At 43.0% G+C, this 21,123-nt stretch overlaps 1 protein-coding gene across 1 annotated transcript in view; it reads left to right on the forward strand.

Annotated features, from left to right (window-relative positions):
• Window positions 1-21,123, forward strand: part of LOC139413250 (metabotropic glutamate receptor 4-like) — a 361,254-nt gene that overhangs the window by 314,787 nt on the left and 25,344 nt on the right. The window contains exons 8-9 of the mRNA XM_071160398.1: window positions 16,413-16,549; window positions 17,547-18,482. Of these exons, the coding sequence (XP_071016499.1) occupies window positions 16,413-16,549; window positions 17,547-18,482 (1,073 nt within the window). The remainder of the gene's footprint in view (window positions 1-16,412; window positions 16,550-17,546; window positions 18,483-21,123) is intronic.

Below are 21,123 nucleotides of genomic sequence, written 5' to 3' on the forward strand. Positions count from 1 at the left end.
TTGCTGCCTGTGTTGTCAAACAGTTCAGAATGTTTTGGAAATGAGCTAGTGTCATAAACCGGCTCGAAGACCATAACAAAAAAAGGAGACAACGTAGAGATCAAGGAATATCAAAATTATATTTATTATCTGAAGTAACCTGAATACAATTAACAATGGTGTCAGTAGTGTAAGTGAGTAGTTGCGTGCATAGATGTGATAATGGGGGGGTGTTGAATGGTGCCAAAGCAAACAAACAAAACGGCCACAAAAATGCCACAACCAAAATCCAACAGCGTGTCTGCATGGAGAGAGTCTCCTCCATGAATGGGGGAAAGGTGTATTTATCCCGGGACACACCCGGGCCCAGGTGTGTCCCATTTCGCTGACAACCCTCCCTGCTCCGCCCAACATCCTATTAAGGAAAACAAGAGCAAAGAGAAAGAATTTGGCAGACAGAGTGGGTCGTCACATTAGGTTGAATTTGATTATTTTAGGTACATTTTTCACCTGCTTTTTAAAAAGAGAGGTTGGAATCAAGTCTGATGCCAAGGAACTTAAAAACGGATACAACTGGAGCGATTGGGTTGTACGGAACATCAGCGTTTATCCCTTACATGTGGCAGTTCTACTAAACTAAGGCATACAAGTTCTTAAAGAATCAATGTGCATCATTAATTAAAATGACATTGGAACATGTTAAGAGGAATGCTTAGATGATAATGGATCTAGATTGCAATAAAAATCTGTTTCAGGTGATTTAAAAGTGTTACATTTCCTAGGGCGGCCAGCCCCGATCCGGACCCGGCCTCTCTCCCCTGTCTAGCCTCACGTATTTTGTATCCTTACGTATTTTGTACCCTCTCGAAAATAATAGGTGCGTGACACCCCTTCAGAAGAGTCAGATTTGCTCGTTTTTCACAAGAACTTGAAGATCTAGCCTTCATGTCAGCCAATGACTTTACACTAAAGGTGTGATGATATTCAGTTCCCTAGTTTGGTTTCTTGGAGCGTTTGTGAGAATTTTACAAACTATGTTTTCCTTTCACAACAACTGAAAATAACTGTTCCAAGATGCAATTTGCGATATGCACATTCTACATGACGTTAGCAAGCTAGCTTGTTTACAACAGGCAAAAGGTTCCATGCGACTGTTGCTGCTGCATTACAATACCTAGTACTCTGGTCCTAAAATGTATATCCGCTACTCACACAGGTCTAGGATTCAATTCAGCCAGGGTTCATTTGCGTAGAGCTCCAAGACAGGATTGTGTCAAAGTACAGATCTGGGGAAGGGTACGAACACATTTCTGCAGCATTGAAGGTCCCCAAGAACACAGTTGCCTCCATCATTCTTAAATTAAAGAACTTTTGAACCAAAAAAAACTCTTCCTAAAGCTGCTTGTCCGGCCAAACTGAGCAATCGGGGAAGAAGGGCCTTGGTCAGGGAGGTGACCAAAAACCCGACGGTCAATCTTACAGAGCTCTAGAGCTCATCTGTGGAGATGGGAAAACCTTCCAGAAGGACAACCATCTCTGCAGCACTCCACCAATCAGGCCTTTATGGTAGAGTGGCCAGACGGAGGCCACTCCACAGTAAAAGGCACATGACAGCCTGCTTGGTGTTTGCCAAAAGGCACCTAAGGACTCTCAGACCAGGAGAAACAAAATTCTCTGGCCTGAAGAAACCAAGATTGAATGCCAAATATCACGTCTGGAGGACGTGAACCTGAAGCAAGGTGGTGACAGCATCATGCTGTGTAGATGTTTTTCCTCGGCAGGGACTGGGAGACTAATCAGGATCAATGCAAAGATGAACGGAGTAAAGTACAGAGAGCTCCCTGATGAAAACCTGCTCCAGGACCTTAGACTGAGGCGAAGGTTCACCTTCCAACAGGACAACGACTCTAAGCACACAGCTAAATCAATGCAGGAGTGGCTTTGGGACAAGTCACTGAATGTCCTTGAGTAGCCAAGCCAGAGCCCGGACTTGAACCCGATCGAACATCTCTAACTAGCTGTGCAGCGTTGCTCCCCATCCAACCTAACAAAGCTTGAGAGGAACTGCAGAGAAGAATGAGAGGAATGCCCCAAATACAGGTGTGCCTAGCATTTAGCGTCATACTGAAGAAGACTCGAGGGTGTAATTGCTGCCAAAGGTGCTTCAACAAAGTACCGAGTAAAGGGTCTGAATAGTTACAGTATGTAAATGTGATATTTCCGTTTTTAAATTTTAATACATTTGCAAAAATGTCTAAACCTGTTTTTGCTTTGTCATAATGATGTAGATTGAAGAACATTTTAATCAATATTAGAATGAGGCTGTAAAATCATTTTTGGGGGAAAAAGTCAAGGGTCTGAATAGGCACTGTATACCCCTTGAGTTATTCTGAATTTTGTTGTGTCACAGCTTGAATTCAAAATGTATTCAATGTATTTATTCTCACCCATCTACACACAATACCCATAATGACAATCAAAACAGGTAAAACATTTTTTGCAAATGTATTGAAAAAGAAATACAGAATTCTCATTGCATAAGTATTCTCAATACCTGTTAGAATTTCCTCTTTTGCCTGTGCTTAGCTCAATTCCGTTTATTTTTTTAATACTAAAAACTCCCCAGTCCTTAACGATTACAAGCATATCCATAACATGATGCAGCCACCACTATGCTTGAAAATATGGAGATTGGTAGTCAGTTATGCGTTGGATTTAAAAAATAATAATAATAACATCGGTGTCACCATCGTCGTAATGATGAGACCAAGGCGCAGCGTGAATAGAATTCCACGTATTTTTTATGAACTGAAACTCACCAAAACAACAACCAAACGAAAGGTGAAGCTACTAGTGTGCACACAGGCACCTAACTGTAGACAAGACCCCAAAAATCCCAAAAAGGGCTGCCTAAATATGATCCCCAATCAGAGACAACGATAAACAGCTGTCTCTGATTGGGAACCATATCAGGCCAACATAGATCTACAAAAACCCCTGGACATACAAAAACTACCCACCCTAGTCACACCTTGACCTAACCAAAATATAGAAAACAGTACCCCTCCCTCCCCCCAGGTGCGGCCTCCCGGCCGCAAACCTGAACCGATTGGGGAGGGTTCGGACGCAGTCTGGACGCAGTCCCCGCTCCCTACATTGATCCCTCTTCTGTGGAACCGGACCGGGGATTGTTGTCGGAGGAACCAGACCGTGGATCATCGCAGCAGGCTCAGAACTGGGAACCACCACTGGAGGCCCCACTCTGGGGACAGTCGCCGGAGGCCCCGGACTGGGGACCGTCGCCGGAAGCTCTGGACTGGGGACCGACGCCGGAAGCTCTGGACTGGGGACCGATGCCGGAAGCTCTGGACTGGGGACCGACGCCGGAAGCTCTGGACTGTCGAGGCGCACTGGAGGCCTGATGCGTGGTGCTGGCACTGGTGGTACCGGGCTGATGACACACACCTCAGGGCGAGTGCGGGGAGCAGGCACAGGGCGTACTGGACTGTGAACGCGCACTGAAGGTGTGATGCATGGTGCTGGCACTGGTGGTACCGGGTTGATGACACGCACCTCAGGGCGAGCGCGGGGAAGAGCCACAGGACGTACCTGAGTGGGGACACGCACTTGAGGGAGAGTGCAAGGAGTAGGAACAGGACACACCTAACTGGGAAAGTGCATTTGAGGGAGAGTGCGAGGAGTTGGCACAGGACGCACTGGGTTTTGAAGGTACACTGGAGACCTGGTGTGTATAGCCGGCATCAATTGTTCCGGAACTTTAACACACATTTCAGGACGAGTACAGAGAGCTGACTCAGGTGGCACCAAACTGACAACAAGTTCCTTTATTCTAAATCCGTGCGTCCTCCACCAACTCAACAACTCCCCCATTTCTCTCTCCCCCGAATCCTTCTTCTCCCAGACTGGCTCTGGTTTACTCCTCGGCTCCGCCGACTGCTCCATGTGCCACCCCCCCAAGAGAACTCTTGGGGTTTCTGTGGCCTACCTCGTTGGTCGCCGTTCCGCTTTCGCTGCCTCTATTTCCTCCTTCCGACGGCGATACTCCCCAGCCTGCGTCCAGGTTCCTGCTCCGTCCAGGATCTCCTCCCAAGTCCACTCCTCCTGTACACGCTGCTTGGTCCATTTGTGGTGGGATCTTCTGTCACGTTCGTTATAAGGATCAGACCAGGGTGCAGCGTGGTATGCCTACATTCTTATTTATTTAAAGAATGAAACACTGAACAAACAAAATAATAAAACGAACCGTGAAGCTAATCAAACGAGTGCTGACAGGCAACTACACATAGACAAGATCACACAAAACACAAAGGGGGAAAAGGCTGCCTAAATATGATCCCCAATCAGAGACAATGATAAACAGCTGTCTCTGATTGAGAACCATATCAGGCCAACATAGAAATACAAAAAACCCTAGACCTACAACAACCCTAGACATACAAAAACCCTAGACAATACAAAAACTAGTGTACCCACCCGAGTCACACCCTGACCTAATCAAAATATAAAGAAAACAGAGGTTAGCAGATGTTATTGCAAATGTAGCAAACATAACTCCCAAACATAACTATTTTTCACATGTGTTGTAATTTTGTTCATACAGTACATCCTCAGCTTTTTCCTATAGAAAGCCATTAAACTCCCTGAGGGTTTTCCTTCCTCTCCGGCAACTGAGTTAGGAAGGACGCCTGTATCGTTGTAGTGACTGGGTGTATTGATACACCATCCAAAGTGTAATTAATACCTTTACTATGCTCAAAGGAATATTCAATTTCAGCTTTTTTTAAATTTTTACCCATCTATCAACAGGTGCCCTTCTTTGCGAGACATTGGAAAACCTCCCTGGTCTTTGTGGTTGAATCTGTGTTTAAAATTCACTGCTCAGCTGAGGGACCTTACAGATAATTATATATGTGGGGTACAGAGATGAGGTAATTCAAAAATCATGTTAAACACTATTATTGCACAGAGTGAGTCCATCCAACTTATTATGTGACTTGTTAACCAAATGTTTACTTCTGAATTTATTTAGGCATGCCATAAAAAAGGGGTTGAATACTTATTGACTCAAGACATTTCAGTTTTTCACATTATATGGTATTGTGTGTAGGCCAGTGGCCAAAAAACTCTAAATGTAATCCATTTTAATTTCAGACTGTAACACAACAAAAAGTGAAAAAAATCAAGGGGTGTGAATATTTTCTGAAAGCACTGTAAATGGTATATTTTTTAAATGTAATCTCAAGTAGTTCCTACTTCACATTGTTTCTCAATTACATGTACACATACAGGATAGCAAATTACAGTAAATAGTGTATCATAAATTCATTAGTACAAAACATTTAGATGGTAAAAGGTGTACTCTGAGGCCATTAACCAAGGTCCTCTTCTCATGAGTCTGGTCGCTGCGTATTACAACCCAGCTGGAGAGCACTTGTACATAGACAAGTTTAATTTACTGAAATGGAGTAATCATGCAGACAGAATGAAGGTGAGAGCGAGAGAGAGAGAGAAGGAGAGTGAGAGTGAGAGAGACCGTATGGGAGAGAGCAGGAGAGCACAGTGTAGTGGAAGATATGTGTGTATTTCTTTCTGCACATGGGCCTCATGATGTACATTTCATTAGGTATTAATGACTAGTGTATTGTGGCGAGCTGCTCTGCCTTCTATCCACCAAGGTGTCGCACCTGCAAGGTCATGCAAAACAAGCACATGTTGGATTAATGATCATAACTCTAACCATAATCATCACCTTTTAAACTAGAAACAGTAGTCAGTGGACTGAATAGACCCGAGTTACAACTTACTGCATGATCACTCCATCTCTCTAGTGTAGCCTTCTGTGTGCTTGTCTGTACGTGCACCAGCGGAGGTCGCTAAGGGCCTCGTTAGGTGCCATGGTCACAGATTTCATGATTCATAGAATTACTTAATCAGAGAATTAATAATGAGTTTGAAAATGTGGAAAATAGAGAGTGAATGAAAAGTACTGTAATTTAACACGGAGCACACAAGCACATGGCAGTGCTGATGTGAAACATTAAGGAAAGAGAGACAGGGATAGGACACAATGTTTTGTTCTTTGAATTCCAATGTTTAGTTTGTAACAAACAGAATCCCCCATTGAAATATTTTCTTAACCTTTGCACGGAATACCATTGGTGCATTGTGAACATTACAATCACACAAGACTCACATACCTCTATCAAGTTGAATCAGCTTATCGTGTCTGTCGAACCTGACAATTAACTCATGATTGTTGGTATATAGCCTACTGTATATTGTTTCTGCTCTCCAGAGAGACTCAACTATAGTATTCAGTCCAGTGACATACTATTCATGTACAGATAAATGAGAGGTTGAATCACGAGGGTCAAAGCAACTATAAAATAGCAGGAAAAATACCCTGATTAATGATTGCTGAAATTCTCTGCAGCTAATATCACAAATGGAATGTGAGTGAGTCCACAGGCTAAGTATGTGGAAGTATGCTGCAAGGAGGCATGAGGACTGCAGATGTGGCCAGGGCAATAAATTGCAATGTCTGTACTGTGAGGCGCCTATGACAGCGCTACAGGGAGAGAGGACGGACAGCTGATCGTGGCAGACAACGTGAAACAACACCTGCACAGGATCAGTACATCCGAACATCACACCTGTGGGACAGGTACAGGATGGCAACAATGCAAATAGTCCGGGTAACCATTTGGTTACCTGTTCAGGAGTCTTATGGCGTTGGGGGTAAAAACTGTTGAGAAGCCTTTTTGTCCTAGACTTGGCACTCCGGTACCGCTTGCCATGCGGTAATAGAGAGAACAGTCTATGACTGGGGTGGCTGGGGTCTTTAAAAATTTTCAGGGCCTTCCTCCGACACCGCCTGGTGTAGAGGTCCTGGATGGCAGGCAGCTTTGCCCCAGTGATGTACTGGGCCGTACACACTACCCTCTGAAGTGACTTGCGGTCGGAGGCAGAGCAATTGCCATACCAGGCAGTTATGCAACCGGTCAGGATGCTCTCGATGTTGCAGCTGTAGAACCTTTTGAGGATCTCAGGACCCATGCCACATCTTTTTAGTTACCTGAGGGGGAATAGGCTTTGTGGTGCCCTCTTCATGACTGTCTTGATGTGTTTGGACCATTCTAGTTTGTTGTTGATGTGGACACCAAGGAATTTGAAGCTCTCAACCTGCTCCACTACAGCCCCATCGATGAGAATGGGGACGTGCTCGGTGCTCCTTTTCCTGTAGCCCACAATCATCTCCTTAGTCTTGGTTATGTTGAGGGATAGGTTGTTATTCTGGCACCACCCGGCTAGGTCTCTGACCTCCTCCCTATAGGCTGTCTCGTCGTTGTCGGTGATCAGGCCTACCACTGTTGTGTCGTCAGCAGTCGTGGGTGAACAGGGAATACAGGAGGGGACTGAGCACACACCCCTGGGGAGCTCCAGTGTTGAGGATCAGCGTGGCGAATGTGTTGCTACCTACCCTCTCCACCTGGGGGCGGCCCGTCAGGAAGTCCAGGATCCAGTTGCAGAGGAAGGTGTTTAGTCCCAGTTTCCTTAGCTTAGTGATGAGCTTTGAGGGTACTATGGTGTTGAACGCTGAGCTGTAGTCAATGAATGGCATTCTCACATAGGTGTTCCTTTGGTCCAGGTGGGAAAGGGCAGTGTGGAGTGCAATAGAGATGGCATCATCTGTCGATCTGTTCGGGTGGTATGCAAATGGAAGTGGGTTTAGGGTTTCTGGGACAATGGTGTTGATGTGAGCCATTACCAGCCTTTCAAAGCACTTCATGGCTACGGACGTGAGTGTCACGGGTCTGTAGTCATTTCGGCAGGTTGCCTTTGTGCTCTTGGGTACAGGGACTATGGTGGTCTGCTAGAAGCATGTTTGTATTACAGACTCAATCAGGGACATGTTGAAAATGTCAGTGAAGACACCTGCCAGTTGGTCAGCACATGCCCGGAGCATACGTCCTGGTAATCCATCTGGCCCAGCATCCTTGTGAATGTTGACCTGTTTCAAGGTCTTACTCACGTCGGCTACGGAGAGCGTGATCACACAGTGGTCCGGAACAGCTGATGCTCTCATGCATGCCTCAGTGTTGCTTGCCTTGAAGCGAGCATAGAAGTGATTTAGCTCGTCTGGTAGGCTCGTGTCACTGGGCAGCTCGCCGCTGGGCTTCCCTTTGTAGTCTGTAATAGTTTGCAAGCCCTGCCACATCCCGACGAGCGTCGGAGCCGGTGTAGTATGATTCAATCTTAGCCCTGTATTGACGCTTTGCCTGTTTGATGGTTCGTCGCAGGGCATAGCGGGATTTCTTGTAAGCTTCCGGGTTAGAGTCCTGCAACTTGAAAGCGGCAGCTCTACCCTTTTGCTCAGTGCGTATGTTGCCTGTAATCCATGGCTTCTGGTTGGGGTATGCACGTACAGTCACTGTGTGGACGACGTCCTCAATGCACTTATTGATAAACCAGTGACTGATGTGGTGTGTTCCTCAATGTCATCGGAAGAATCTTGGAACATGTTCCAGTCTGTGATAGCAAAGCAGTCCTGTAGTTTAGCATCTGCTTCATCTGACCATTTTTTTATAGACCGAGTCACTGGTGCTTCCTGCTTTAATTTTTGCTTGTAAGCAGGAATCAGGAGGATAGAGTTGTGGTCGGATTTACCAAATGGAGGGCGAGGGAGAGCTCTGTACACATCTGTGTGTGGAGTACAGGTGATTTAGAATTGTTTTCCCTCTGGTTGCACATTTAACATGTTGATAGAGATTTGGTAGAACTGATTTAAGTTTCCCTGCATTAAAGTCTCCGGCCACTAGGAGCGCCGTCTCCGGGTGAGTGATTTCCTGTTTGCTTATACAGCTGGCTGAGTGTGGTCTTAGTGCCGGCATCTGTCTGTGGTGGTAAAGAAACAGCCGCGAAAAGTATAGCTGAGAAACCTCTAGGCAAGTAGTGTGGCCTGCAATTTATCATAATATACTCTACTTCAGGCGAGTAAAATCTAGAGACTTCCTTAGATTTCGTGCACCAGCTGTTGTTGACAAATATGCATATAGACCCCCCCCCCCCCCCTGGTCTTACCGGAGTGTGCTGTTCTATCCTACCGGTGCAGCGTGTATCCCGCTAGCTGAATATCCATGTCGTCATTCAGCCACGATTCCGTGAAACATAGGATTTTACAGTTTTTGTAGTCCCGTTGGTAGGATCTTCGGGATCGTACCTCGTCTAGTTTATTGTCCAATGATTGCACTTTGGCGAGTAATATTGACGGTAATGGCAGCTTTCCTAGTTGCCTTCTGCGGGTCCGGACCAGGCATCTGGCTCTTCTTCCTCTGCGTCGCTTCCTTTTGCTAATAATTGGGATGTCTGCCCTGTGGGGTGTTTGGAGAATATCGTGTATCGAGTCCTGCTTGTTGTTATTGTTAAAAAAATCTTAGTCTAATCTGAGGTGAATGATCGCTGTCCTGATATCTAGAAGCTATTTTCTGCCGTAAGATACGGTTGCAGAAACATGTATGTACAAAATAATTTACAAATATCGCGAAAAACACATAATAGCACAATTGGTTAGGAGACTGTAAAGCGGCGCTGAAAGTAAACTCAATTGACAGTGAGAGGACATTTCTTTTTTTCTGAGTTTAATAGCTTACAACAGAACGTACACTCAGTATTACTTTCTTAGCTACAGTATGTATACATATCCTGGCATGTTGCATAATTTGTGCAGCAGCATACAATACATATTTTTGTTGTGCTGTGCTCACTTGAACAGGAAGGTGGCACGGCAGTCCTGCTTGTGGGAAAACTTTGTCATCAAAGTCGGGCATTCTCTGGATTCATGGTGCTTTCAAGACAACTGGACATTTTGGGGAAAATTAGGTTGAATAATGACGTCAGTGATCTTCAGGTTGAAACGTTGATGCTCTAGAAAGAGGCCTGAGTTCCCGACTTGGAATTCCAAGTTGGATGAACGTTCAAAACGTATTTTCCCAGTCGGAGCTAATTTTTTCAGCGTTCACAGTTGTCTTCAACGCACTGGAGTCAGAAGTCAAAGATTTCAGTTTTCTGTCAATCCAGTTCCCAGTTGCTTTGAACACGGCAGAAATCATGCTGGATTGACAGCATGGCCGATGTAGTCAACTTTTTCTGGTCCATGACGTTGTGTGTGAATGTTTATCCTTTCAAGGTTGGAAAAGAGACCCTTTCAGACAGATTTTTTAAATCCTTAATCCCAGACTTGGAACACATACCTTTCCACCGAATAGCAGGCAGGGGAAGCAAAAATAGTGTTTAGCCACTGATTCCTATTAAACCACTCTGTACTTTAGCTGGCTGCCCCTCCACCAAAGAAAGAGCTGAGCTAGGCTGAAGCACCTTCATTTTGAAGCAACCTTACTCAACAGAGTATGCTGCTTCATTAACTCAAGGATAACTATTTTTTTTTTACATTGTTTGCAAACTAATATGTGACACGAATGAATGCCAAAATGAAATGCAAAACATGTGGTGCTCAAAAAACCCTCTGCCCCACCTGAACCTGAATGACGGGTCGCCACTGACCTGTCCCCTAAATCGGCATGAGCTTTAGCCAGCTTCTCTGACTATTGTTGTCATACCATGTATGACAAGATTGCATGACAACAACATGCCTGCATGACAACGCTAGTCAGAGGAGTTTGCTAAAGCTCATACAGATATGAGGCCATGCATACCAGAAGGCATACAATGAGCATACAGTCCGTTTTGAGAACAGCTTGGCTAAGAGATGACAATAAGCTTTGGGCCAACCTCAGAATGGAGCACTAAAAGACTATAAACTGTTAAATGTAATTACATCTGCAGTGGCAGACTGTGGTGCTGCATTAGTGTCTGAAAGGACCAATGGGGAGGTCAAGATCCATTTTCCTCTCACAGTGACAGCATGGGACCCAGTGGCAAGGCATGGGCTACGGCCTCAAAGCCTTAACAAGCCCCTTAATACACAGTTCCATCTAGGGCTATATGCCTTAGTTTTCTTTTTTTTTAACGGAAAAATACTATGATTGAACTACTGGATACAAATGCAGATCAACACTTCAGTTGTGGAGAGTGCTTGTATAAACATATCTCTTTCAAACATAAAATCTGTTCTAATCCCTCTCATCTGTTCCTATAACTGTGAGATGTGGGCTGCATTGTCACTGAGGCACGGCTGAGCACACAATAGTGCCTTAATCCAGAGCGGCTGACTCATCGAGATGTGGATTAGGCTGCTGTATACGTTTTCCGCCCTACGCTAAAAAAAAAAAAAAAAACAGTCATCAGCAGAAACTCAAACCGCCGCGATCATCCACGCTTTTCCCCTTGTTCGTAAAATGGAACGCCGATTGTGCTTGGGGAGACGTAATGATAAGCTTGGGCATGACAAGAGAAATGCCAGCGCCTTATGCCTTTTATCAGTAGATGGCGGTTTGCTGCTGTGTGTTCATACTTGAGTTTTGGAGGGGAAGTTACTCCTCTGTATCCTCAGCAGAGAGCAGTGATGCTATACTTAATATATTCAAGGGGCATCTTAGGGAAATAAATGTTGTGTAGTTTTATTATCATAAAGGAGTATCTCAGGAACAGAAATGTGGTTGTGTGCTTTCAATGTTTAATATTTAAAATGTCATATTTTGTCTAATGATGTTCTGTGTTATGTCATTCTGTATTATGTTTCATGTTTTGTGTGGAACACAGGAAGAGTAGCTGCTGCTTTTCATCAACAAATGGGGATCCTAATTAAATACCAAATATATTTATAATATCATAAAAAGGCTATCTAATATATAAGTGTCCTACATCGGCTGAAAGCTTAAATTCTTGTTCATATAACTGCACTGTTCAATTTACAGTAGCTATTACTGCGAAAAAATGCCATGCTATTGTTTGAGGAGAGCTCCAAACAACAAAATATTTTTTTCACCATGATAGGATTGATAAATTTACCTCTGAAGGTGAAATGTGTACTTACATTCTGAAATCTTGATGTGACTTATCAAACAAAGGGTCACAGAGATAACATGAAGTAACATGAAGTTTTGTTAGATAAAATCCATTTTCATATCCTAAAAAGGTCCATATAGCATGCACGATCGATTTTGTATTTCCACTCGTTCAATTTGCTAAGAAAGGTGAAAATCTAACCCTAAACGTTGTTTCAACCCGTCAAATCACATTTGTATGTATTCCTCAGAAATCCTAGAACGTAACCAGACTTCACTATATCATTAGGGGTGTAGCATATCCTATGGGACACCAAATTTGGTCAGAGAGCGACGCCTTCATGGCACGCCGATGACTCGGGCGGTCTTCACTTGATCGACTCTAACTTTGTCAAAATAAGCACCAATCGGGGTCAAACAAAGTTAGCTAGATAGCCAATGAGCTGGGCTTTATGGGAGTATCTGGAAACCCTGTATCTGTCGCAGAATGTAGCTGCTAACCTTTTGCGACAGCATGCCTTTTCCTTTTGGACAAAAATTATAAGAATATTCAGTTATGAAGTTATGAAAACTTGTTATTTTGCAAATGTTTAACTTATAATATGGCTACTAATACTGGAAAAGCTAAATCAAAGTCCAAGTATACAGATTTGACGATATTCTTGCAGAAACATTTAATATGAATGCAAATGTCACAACAATTTGTCCAAATGTGCCTGGGTGACTTCACACTAAATGTCATGTAGATTGCTCATACTTCAACTTTTCCGTCTTTGTACATTTGCACATATACTGCTGCCATCTTGTGTACACCATTGGAATTACAAACAGATTGATGGCTGGAAGTGTGACCTTTCTGTTGCACTTCAAAGATGGTGCCAGATATCTCCTACATTCAATTCACATTTCCACAAACGTCAAATTGTTTCCTTTCAAATGGTACCAAGAATATGCATATCCTTGCTTCAACACCTGAGCTACAGGCAGTTACATTTTGGTATTTACTTTTAGGCGAAAATTGAAAAAAAGGGGGCTATCCCTAACATATACCAAAGGGTATATACAGTGGGGCAAAAAAGTATTTAGTCAGCCACCAATTGTGCAAGTTCTCCCACTTAAAAAGATGAGAGAGGCCGGTAATTTTCATGGCAGGTACACTTCAACTATGGCAGACAAAATTAGGAAAAAAAATCCAGAAAATCACATTGTAGGATTTTTTATGAATTTATTTGCAAATTATGGTGGAAAATAAGTATTTGGTCAATAACAAAAGTTTATCTCAATACTTTGTTATATACCCTTTGTTGGCAATGACAGAGGTCAAACGTTTTCTGTAAGTCTTCACAAGGTTTTCAAACACTGTTGCTGGTATTTTGGCCAATTCCTCCATGCAGATCTCCTCTAGAGCAGTGATGTTTTGGGGCTGTTGCTGGGCAACACGGACTTTCAACTCCCTCCAAAGATTTTCTATGGGGTTGAGATCTGGAGACTGGCTAGGCCACTCCAGGACCTTGAAATGCTTCTTACGAAGCCACTCCTTCGTTGCCCGGGCGGTGTGTTTGGGATCATTGTCATGCTGAAAGACCCAGCCACGTTTCATCTTCAATGCCCTTGCTGATGGAAGGAGGTTTTCACTAAAAATCTCACGATACATGGCCCCATTCATTCTTTCCTTTACACGGATCAGTCGTCCTGGTTCCTTTGCAGAAAAACAGCCCCAAAGCATGATGTTTCCAACCCCATGCTTCACAGTAGGTATGGTGTTCTTTGGATGCAACTCAGCATTCTTTGTCCTCCAAACACGACGAGTTGAGTTTTTACCAAAAAGTTATATTTTGGTTTCATCTGACCATATGACATTCTCCCAATCTTCTTCTGGATCATCCAAATGCTCTCTAGCAAAATTCAGACGGGCCTGGACATGTACTGGCTTAAGCAGGGGGACACGTCTGGCACTGCAGGATTTGAGTCCCTGGCGGCGTAGTGTGCTACTGATGGTAGGCTTTGTTACTTTGGTCCCAGCTCTCTGCAGGTCATTCACTAGGTCCCCCCGTGTGGTTCAGGGATTTTTGCTCACCGTTCTTGTGATCATTTTGACCCCACGTGGTGAGATCTTGCGTGGAGCCCCAGATCGAGGGAGATTATCAGTGGTCTTGTATGTCTTCCATTTCCTAATAATTGCTCCCACAGTTGATTTCTTCAAACCAAGCTGCTTACCTATTGCAGTCTTCCCAGCCTGGTGCAGGTCTACAATTTTGTTTCTGGTGTCCTTTGACAGCTCTTTGGTCTTGGCCATAGTGGAGTTTGGAGTGTGACTGTTTGAGGTTGTGGACAGGTGTCTTTTATACTGATAACAAGTTCAAACAGGTGCCATTAATACAGGTAACGAGTGGAGGACAGAGGAGCCTCTTAAAGAAGAAGTTACAGGTCTGTGAGAGACAGAAATCTTGCTTGCTTCTAGGTGACCAAATACTTATTTTCCACCATAATTTGCAAATAAATTCATAAAAAATCCTACAGTGTGATTTTCTGGATTTTTTTTTCATTTTGTCTGTCATAGTTGAAGTGTACCTGTGATGAAAATTACCGGCCTCTCTCATCTTGCACACTTGCACAATTGGTGGCTGACTAAATACTTTTTTGCCCCACTGTATATATATATATATATATATATATATATATATATATATATATATATATATATATATATATATATATATATATATATATATATATATTACCCTTTGGCAGCTTTATCAGAAAGCACAGCATTGATTTTCACTGCTACGCAGATGACACGAAAGTTTACATAACTGTGTCACCAGAGGATTTTAGCTCCATGGATAAATTATTAGATTCTATTAGTGATTTAAGAACTTGGATGGCTCACAACTTCCTCCAGCTAAATCAAGACAAGACTGAGGTTCTTATTGTTGCAGCAAAAGCACAGAGAGAGAATGGCCGCACATTTTAATTTAATTGCAATAAAGATAAAACACCAGGTAAAAAACCGAGGTGTTATTTTAGATTCTGAACTCAATTTTTATTCACACATTAGGAATGTGACCAAAATAGCCTTTTACCACCTGAGGAACATTTCCAAGGTGCGTCCATTTCTCTCTCAGGCTGACACAGAGAGTCTCATCAATTATTTTATTACAATCAGGCTTGACTACTGTAATGCTCTCCTTTTTGGTCTACCCAAGAAAGCCATTGGTCAACTGCAAAACATACAGAATGCTGCAGCCCAGTTACTGACCAAGACCAAACGGAGAGCACACATTACACTGGTTTTAGAATTCATTTTAAGATTCTTCTATTGGTTTTTAAATCTATCCACGATTGTGCAACCCAATACATGTCCGACTGCTTTTAAGTTATGTACCCAGGTCCTCTGGCACTGGCCTTTTAACTGTCCCAAAGCCTAGGACCAAGAGGCATGGAGAGGCAGCCTTCAGTTATCATGCCCCCAGCCTTTGGAATAGCCTGCCAGAGAACATGAGGGGGGCCTAAACTGTGGACATTTTTTTTTTAAACACGCCTTTTTAGCTTTGCTTTCCTTAGGGTGCTTTTTAGTCGTTCAGTTTCTTTTGTTTTTTTATCCTCTTATATTTGGTATGTAGTAAATATATATATGTTTTTATTTGGGTTTTTTTGCCTGTGAAGAACATTGTGTTGCATTCCATGTCTGAAATGTGCTGTACAAATGAAGCTGGGTTTGATTTGATAGTTTGTTTTGTAGGGGGGCTCCTTTTGGCTGCTAAGTCATATGACATATGATTATTATATCTCTCATGCCAAAACATATTGGAACAATATCTTGTCTTGTTGCTTTTTGTACTATGTTGCTCTGTCTGTATGGTACATCTTGCTTGTCCTATGTTGCTCTGCATTTGCTCACTGCTCAATGATTGTCTATATTGTAATTGTTTCTAATAACCTGCCCAGGGACTGCAGTTGAAAATTAGCTGGCTGGCTAAAACCGTCAATTTTACTGAAACGTTGATTAATGGGCACTGTCCCTGTAAAAATAAAATAAACTCAAACTCAACACCACCAAAAAAATGCAGGGTGCGATAACACCAGACAGTAACACAGTGCAGTTAACGTCAGTCGAAACATAATCCCCACACACAAAGTTCTCACTTAGAATAGAGTATGGAAGAACAAGTTGAAATCAATGGAGTGACTGCAAATGTGATTTGACTAAGGCAGATGCCTCTAGACAGAACAGAGCAGAGAGAGAATTTAAAATCAGCCTCACCCCACAAGCTAAATTTCACACTTTCTTGAATTGAGAAATTGCATTTCAACACAGTTGCTTTTGGTCAGCCGCAAACATTTGCACATTCCACACACTGATCCTGTGACAATTACAATACAAATTAAGCAAGAAAACACATGTTTTTTTTGTTGAATAATTAATTGACTCTCTCCTTTGTCCCTCAGGTATTGCTGGCAACCCAGTGCTTTTCAATGGGAATGGAGACGCCCCTGGTCGCTATGAGATATACCAGTACCAGATCAGAAACCAAACAGCTGAGTACAAAATCATTGGGCACTGGACCGACCAGCTCTATCTGAATGTAAGCACTTATTTTTTTATAGTTCATACAGCAGCTGCAGATGCTGTACTTTAGATATATTATCAGACTCGTCCCCTCCACATTACCTTCATGGGTTTCACCATGTGTGTCAGTGGCTCTCCTCCTGACACAGCTATGATTGGCTGTTGTCGTCTGTTGGTTCTACTGCAGCGCTTCCTTGGCTCAGTAATTCCTCTTGATCCATTTGCTACTGGCTTTGTGCACACATCTTAAAAGTTGAAAATATCCAGAGGGTGCTTTAGTGATTAACAACAAAGACTGAAATGAAAAGAAAGCAATAAGAGCTTAAAAACGATACATTGCTATAGTGACTTTAGACACCATCCACTGTCTTAGGGAAACAATAGTGTGCAATTGTGGACACATGGGGGTAACAAAGCTATAACAATGAATTACATGAAGCCGGCCCCGCAAATAATGCTTAAATGGAATAAGAAGAGATGGCCTTGGGCTAAGAAAGATAGAAAGAAAAAAATAAGCAGGTTTCTATGGAGTTGACCTGGTTTCTATGGAGTTGACCTGGTTTCTAAGGAGTTGACCTAGTTTCTATGGAGTTGACATGGTTTCTATGGAGTTGATCTGGGTCTGTACCTCTTTCAATGCTGTGAACACAGAATGAATGGAATGGTGTTGTATTTTCTAGTCCTGGGCACCTACTGTAGTGTGCACCAATTCTCTTTCCTAAGGATATTTTAGTCAATTAGGATTCTTATATCTGTTAATGAATTACACATTTGGGGGTGAGTTTGCCGCCTATGAATTTGACAACCAACATCGATGGCAAAAAAGTGAATAACATGACGCTAAATATACTGTTTTAAAAAGGCAAATAGAGTTTGGGAGAGGAGAATCCCCAAAACGAACCGCATGCCAGTGGCAATTTTCATTAAACAAGAAGAGACTGTGTATGGGTTATAGTGTTAGTTATTTGAGAAGTGTTTGACTGTACCCCTCCTCTCCTCTCCATCTCAATCAGATCCGAGCAATGCACTGGCCAGGTGGAGGTCGTCAGATCCCTTACTCCATCTGCAGCCACCCCTGCCAGGCCGGAGAGCGCAAGAAAATAGTGAAGGGCATCCCTTGCTGCTGGCACTGCGAGCGCTGCGACGGCTACCAGTACCAGGCAGACACCTACAGCTGCAAGATGTGCCGCTTTGACCTGCGTCCCAACGAGAACCACACGGCCTGCCGTCCCATCCCCATTGTCAAGCTGGAATGGAGTTCCCCCTGGGCCGTCATACCTGTCCTCATCTCCGTGGTGGGCATCATGGCCACTCTGTTTGTGGTGGTCACCTTTATCCGCTACAATGACACGCCCATCGTCAAGGCGTCAGGCCGTGAGCTCAGCTACGTTCTACTGACGGGTATCTTCATGTGCTACGCCACCACTTTTCTCATGATATCTGCCCCTGACGTGGGCATCTGCTCCCTCAGACGGATCTTCCTGGGTCTGGGGATGAGTATCAGCTACGCAGCCCTGCTCACCAAGACTAACCGCATCTACCGCATCTTCGAGCAGGGATCCATGTCGGTGAGCGCCCCCAGGTTCATATCCCCAGCCTCCCAGCTGGTCATCACCTTCAGCCTGACTTCGGTGCAGCTACTGGGGGTGTGTATCTGGTTTGGCGTGGACCCGTCTCAGGCCATCATCGACTACGAGGACCAGCGCATGGCCAATCCGGACATGGCCCGTGGCGTGCTCAAATGTGACATCTCTGACCTTTCTCTGATTTGCCTGCTCGGCTACAGCATGCTGCTAATGGTCACCTGCACAGTGTACGCCATCAAGACTCGAGGCGTGCCGGAGGCCTTCAACGAGGCCAAGCCCATCGGCTTCACCATGTACACCACCTGTATCATCTGGCTGGCCTTCATCCCCATCTTCTTTGGCACCTCCCAGTCCACAGAGAAGGTAAGCTCAGAGATGTGTTTTTTTCTGGTCTGTTTGTTTTTGCACTTGTTGATATCCAAAAGGATGGCATAAGCACAAAGAGGATTATACAGACTGGGTCCCCCTCTCTCTCTGTGTCTCTGTTTTTCTCTCTCTCTCTCTCTCTCTCTCTTCTCTCTCTCTCTCTCTCTCTCTCTCTCTCTCTCTCTCTCTCTCTCTCTCTCTCTCTCTCTCTCTCTCTCTCTCTCACACACTCTCTCTGTCTTTTGTCTTGGTTGAAATAAAATGCTTTTTTATAATGTTTTGTTTATAGAGCGGCCTTTACACCATTGTTTGTTTATGGAAGGAGTGTGCTGGGGAGTCAGTGTAGGCAGGTGGACATGACTGGATGAAAAAAGCATTATGCTATGGTATGCATGAGCCTTTTCTGGCAGAGCTTCTCTCTAGAGTCGAACATGCTGACCACACTGACTAGGTATCTCCCTTTTCCCTTTCCTGCATTTTTTAAAAACCTTTATTTAACTAGGCAAGTCAGTTAAGGACAAATTCTTATTTACAATGACGGACTACACCTGCCAAACCCGGACGAAGCTGGGCCAGTTGTGCGCTGCCCTATCGGACAATCACGGACGGTTGTGACACAGCCTGGAATCAAACCAGGGTGTCTGTGGTGACGCCTCTAGCACTGAGATGCAGTGCCTTAGACCACTGCGCCACTCGAGCATGCATTGTGTACACGAGCGTTGCAAAATACATTTACACATACGGTTGAAGTCGGAAGTTTACATACACTTAGGTTGGAGTCATTAAAACTTGTTTTTCAACCAGTCCACATATGTATTGTTAGTAAACTATAGTTTTGTCATGTCATTTAGGACATCTACTTTGTGCATGGCACAAGTCATTTTTCCAACAATTGTTTACAGGCAGATTATTTCAGGAAACTATATATGCATTTTTACATGTATTTAGCTCCTTATTTTTGGTCTTAAACTAATTCCATTTACAGCACCAGTCAAAAGTTTGAACACACCAACTTTATTTGTACTATTTTCTACACTGTAGAATAATAGTGAAGGCAACAAAACTATGAAATAGCACATATAGAATCATGTAGTTACCCAAAAAGTGTTAAACAAATCAAAATATATTTTATTTTTGAGATTCTTCAAAGTAGCATTCTCTCAACCAGCTTCATTAGGTAGTCACCTGGAATGCATTTCAATTAACAGGTGTGCCTTGTTAAAAGTTAACTTGTAGAATTGCTTTCCTTCTTAATGAGTTTGAGACATTCAGTTGTGTTGTGACAAGGCAGGGGTGGTATACAGAAGATTGCCCTATTTGGTAAAAGACCAAGTCCCTTTTATGTCAAGAACAGCTCAAATAAGCAAAGAGAAATTACATACTTTAAGACATGAAGGTCAGTCAATAAGAACCTTGATATTTTCTTAAAGTGCAGTCGTAAAAACCATCAAGCCATGTGATGAAACTGGCTCTTATGAGGACCGCCACAGGAATGGAAGACCCAGATTTACCTCTGCTGCAGAGGATAAGTTCATTAGAGTTAACAGCCTCAGAAATTGCTGCCCAAATAAATGCGTCACAGGGTTCAAGTAACAAACATATCTCAACATCAACTGTTCAGAGGAGACTGTGTGAATCAGACTGTCATTCTGCAGCAATACACCATCCCATGTGGTTTGGGCTTAGTGAGACTATCATTTGTTTGGGATGAGTTGGACCGCAGAGTGAAGGAAAAGCAGCCAACAAGTGCTTAGCATATGTGGGAACTCCTTCAAGACTGTTGGAAAAGCATTTCAGGTGAAGCTGGTTGAGACAATGCCAAGAGCGTGCAAAGCTGTCATCAAGGCAAATGGTGGCTATTTGAAGAATCTCAAATATAAAATATATTTAGATTTTTTTAACACTTTTTTGGTTACTACATGATTCCATATATATTTTATTTCATAGTTTGGATGTCGTCACTATTATTCAAAAAATTTCAAAATAGTAAAAATAAAGAAAAAACCCTTGAATTGTTCTAAAATTTGGACCGGTAGTGTAAGGAATTAGAAATTATTTTAACTTTTGATACTTAAGTATATTTTAGCAATTACATTTACTTTTGATACTTAAGTATATTTATAACCAAATACCTTTAGACTTTTACTCAAGTAGTATTTTACTGGGTGACTTTCACTTTTACTTGAGTCATTATCTGTTAAGGTATCTTTACTTTTACTCAAGTATGACAATTGGGTACTTTTCCCACCACTGCCTTTCACCGCAGATGCAGAAGGGTGATATCGCTTGATGCAGTGGATTGAGATGCAGCCCATGCAAAACAGATATATTTGGCTTAAACAGACAGATTGACAGATCGTTTCCATTATGTTAATTCGATTTCTGCGGGGGTGAGGAAACTGTAGGCTAAGGGATGGTGAATTTTTCTGTTATACTCTGTGTCAGAGCACCGATTTTCATTTTGTAATCATTAAGTTTTAATCTCCCCTGCAGTCTTGGTTTTATGAAGACTAGAATTACAAGCAGAGGATTGTATAATTCTGTGATTACAGTATATCTGAGATATAATTACATTGGGGAGGTTAGTATCAATATAAAACTGCTAAGCCATTAATTACTTAAATATTAGAAGTTTTGA

The sequence above is a fragment of the Oncorhynchus clarkii genome, chromosome 7 (assembly GCF_045791955.1).
Source record: "Oncorhynchus clarkii lewisi isolate Uvic-CL-2024 chromosome 7, UVic_Ocla_1.0, whole genome shotgun sequence".
NCBI classification, from domain to species: Eukaryota; Metazoa; Chordata; class Actinopteri; order Salmoniformes; family Salmonidae; genus Oncorhynchus; species Oncorhynchus clarkii.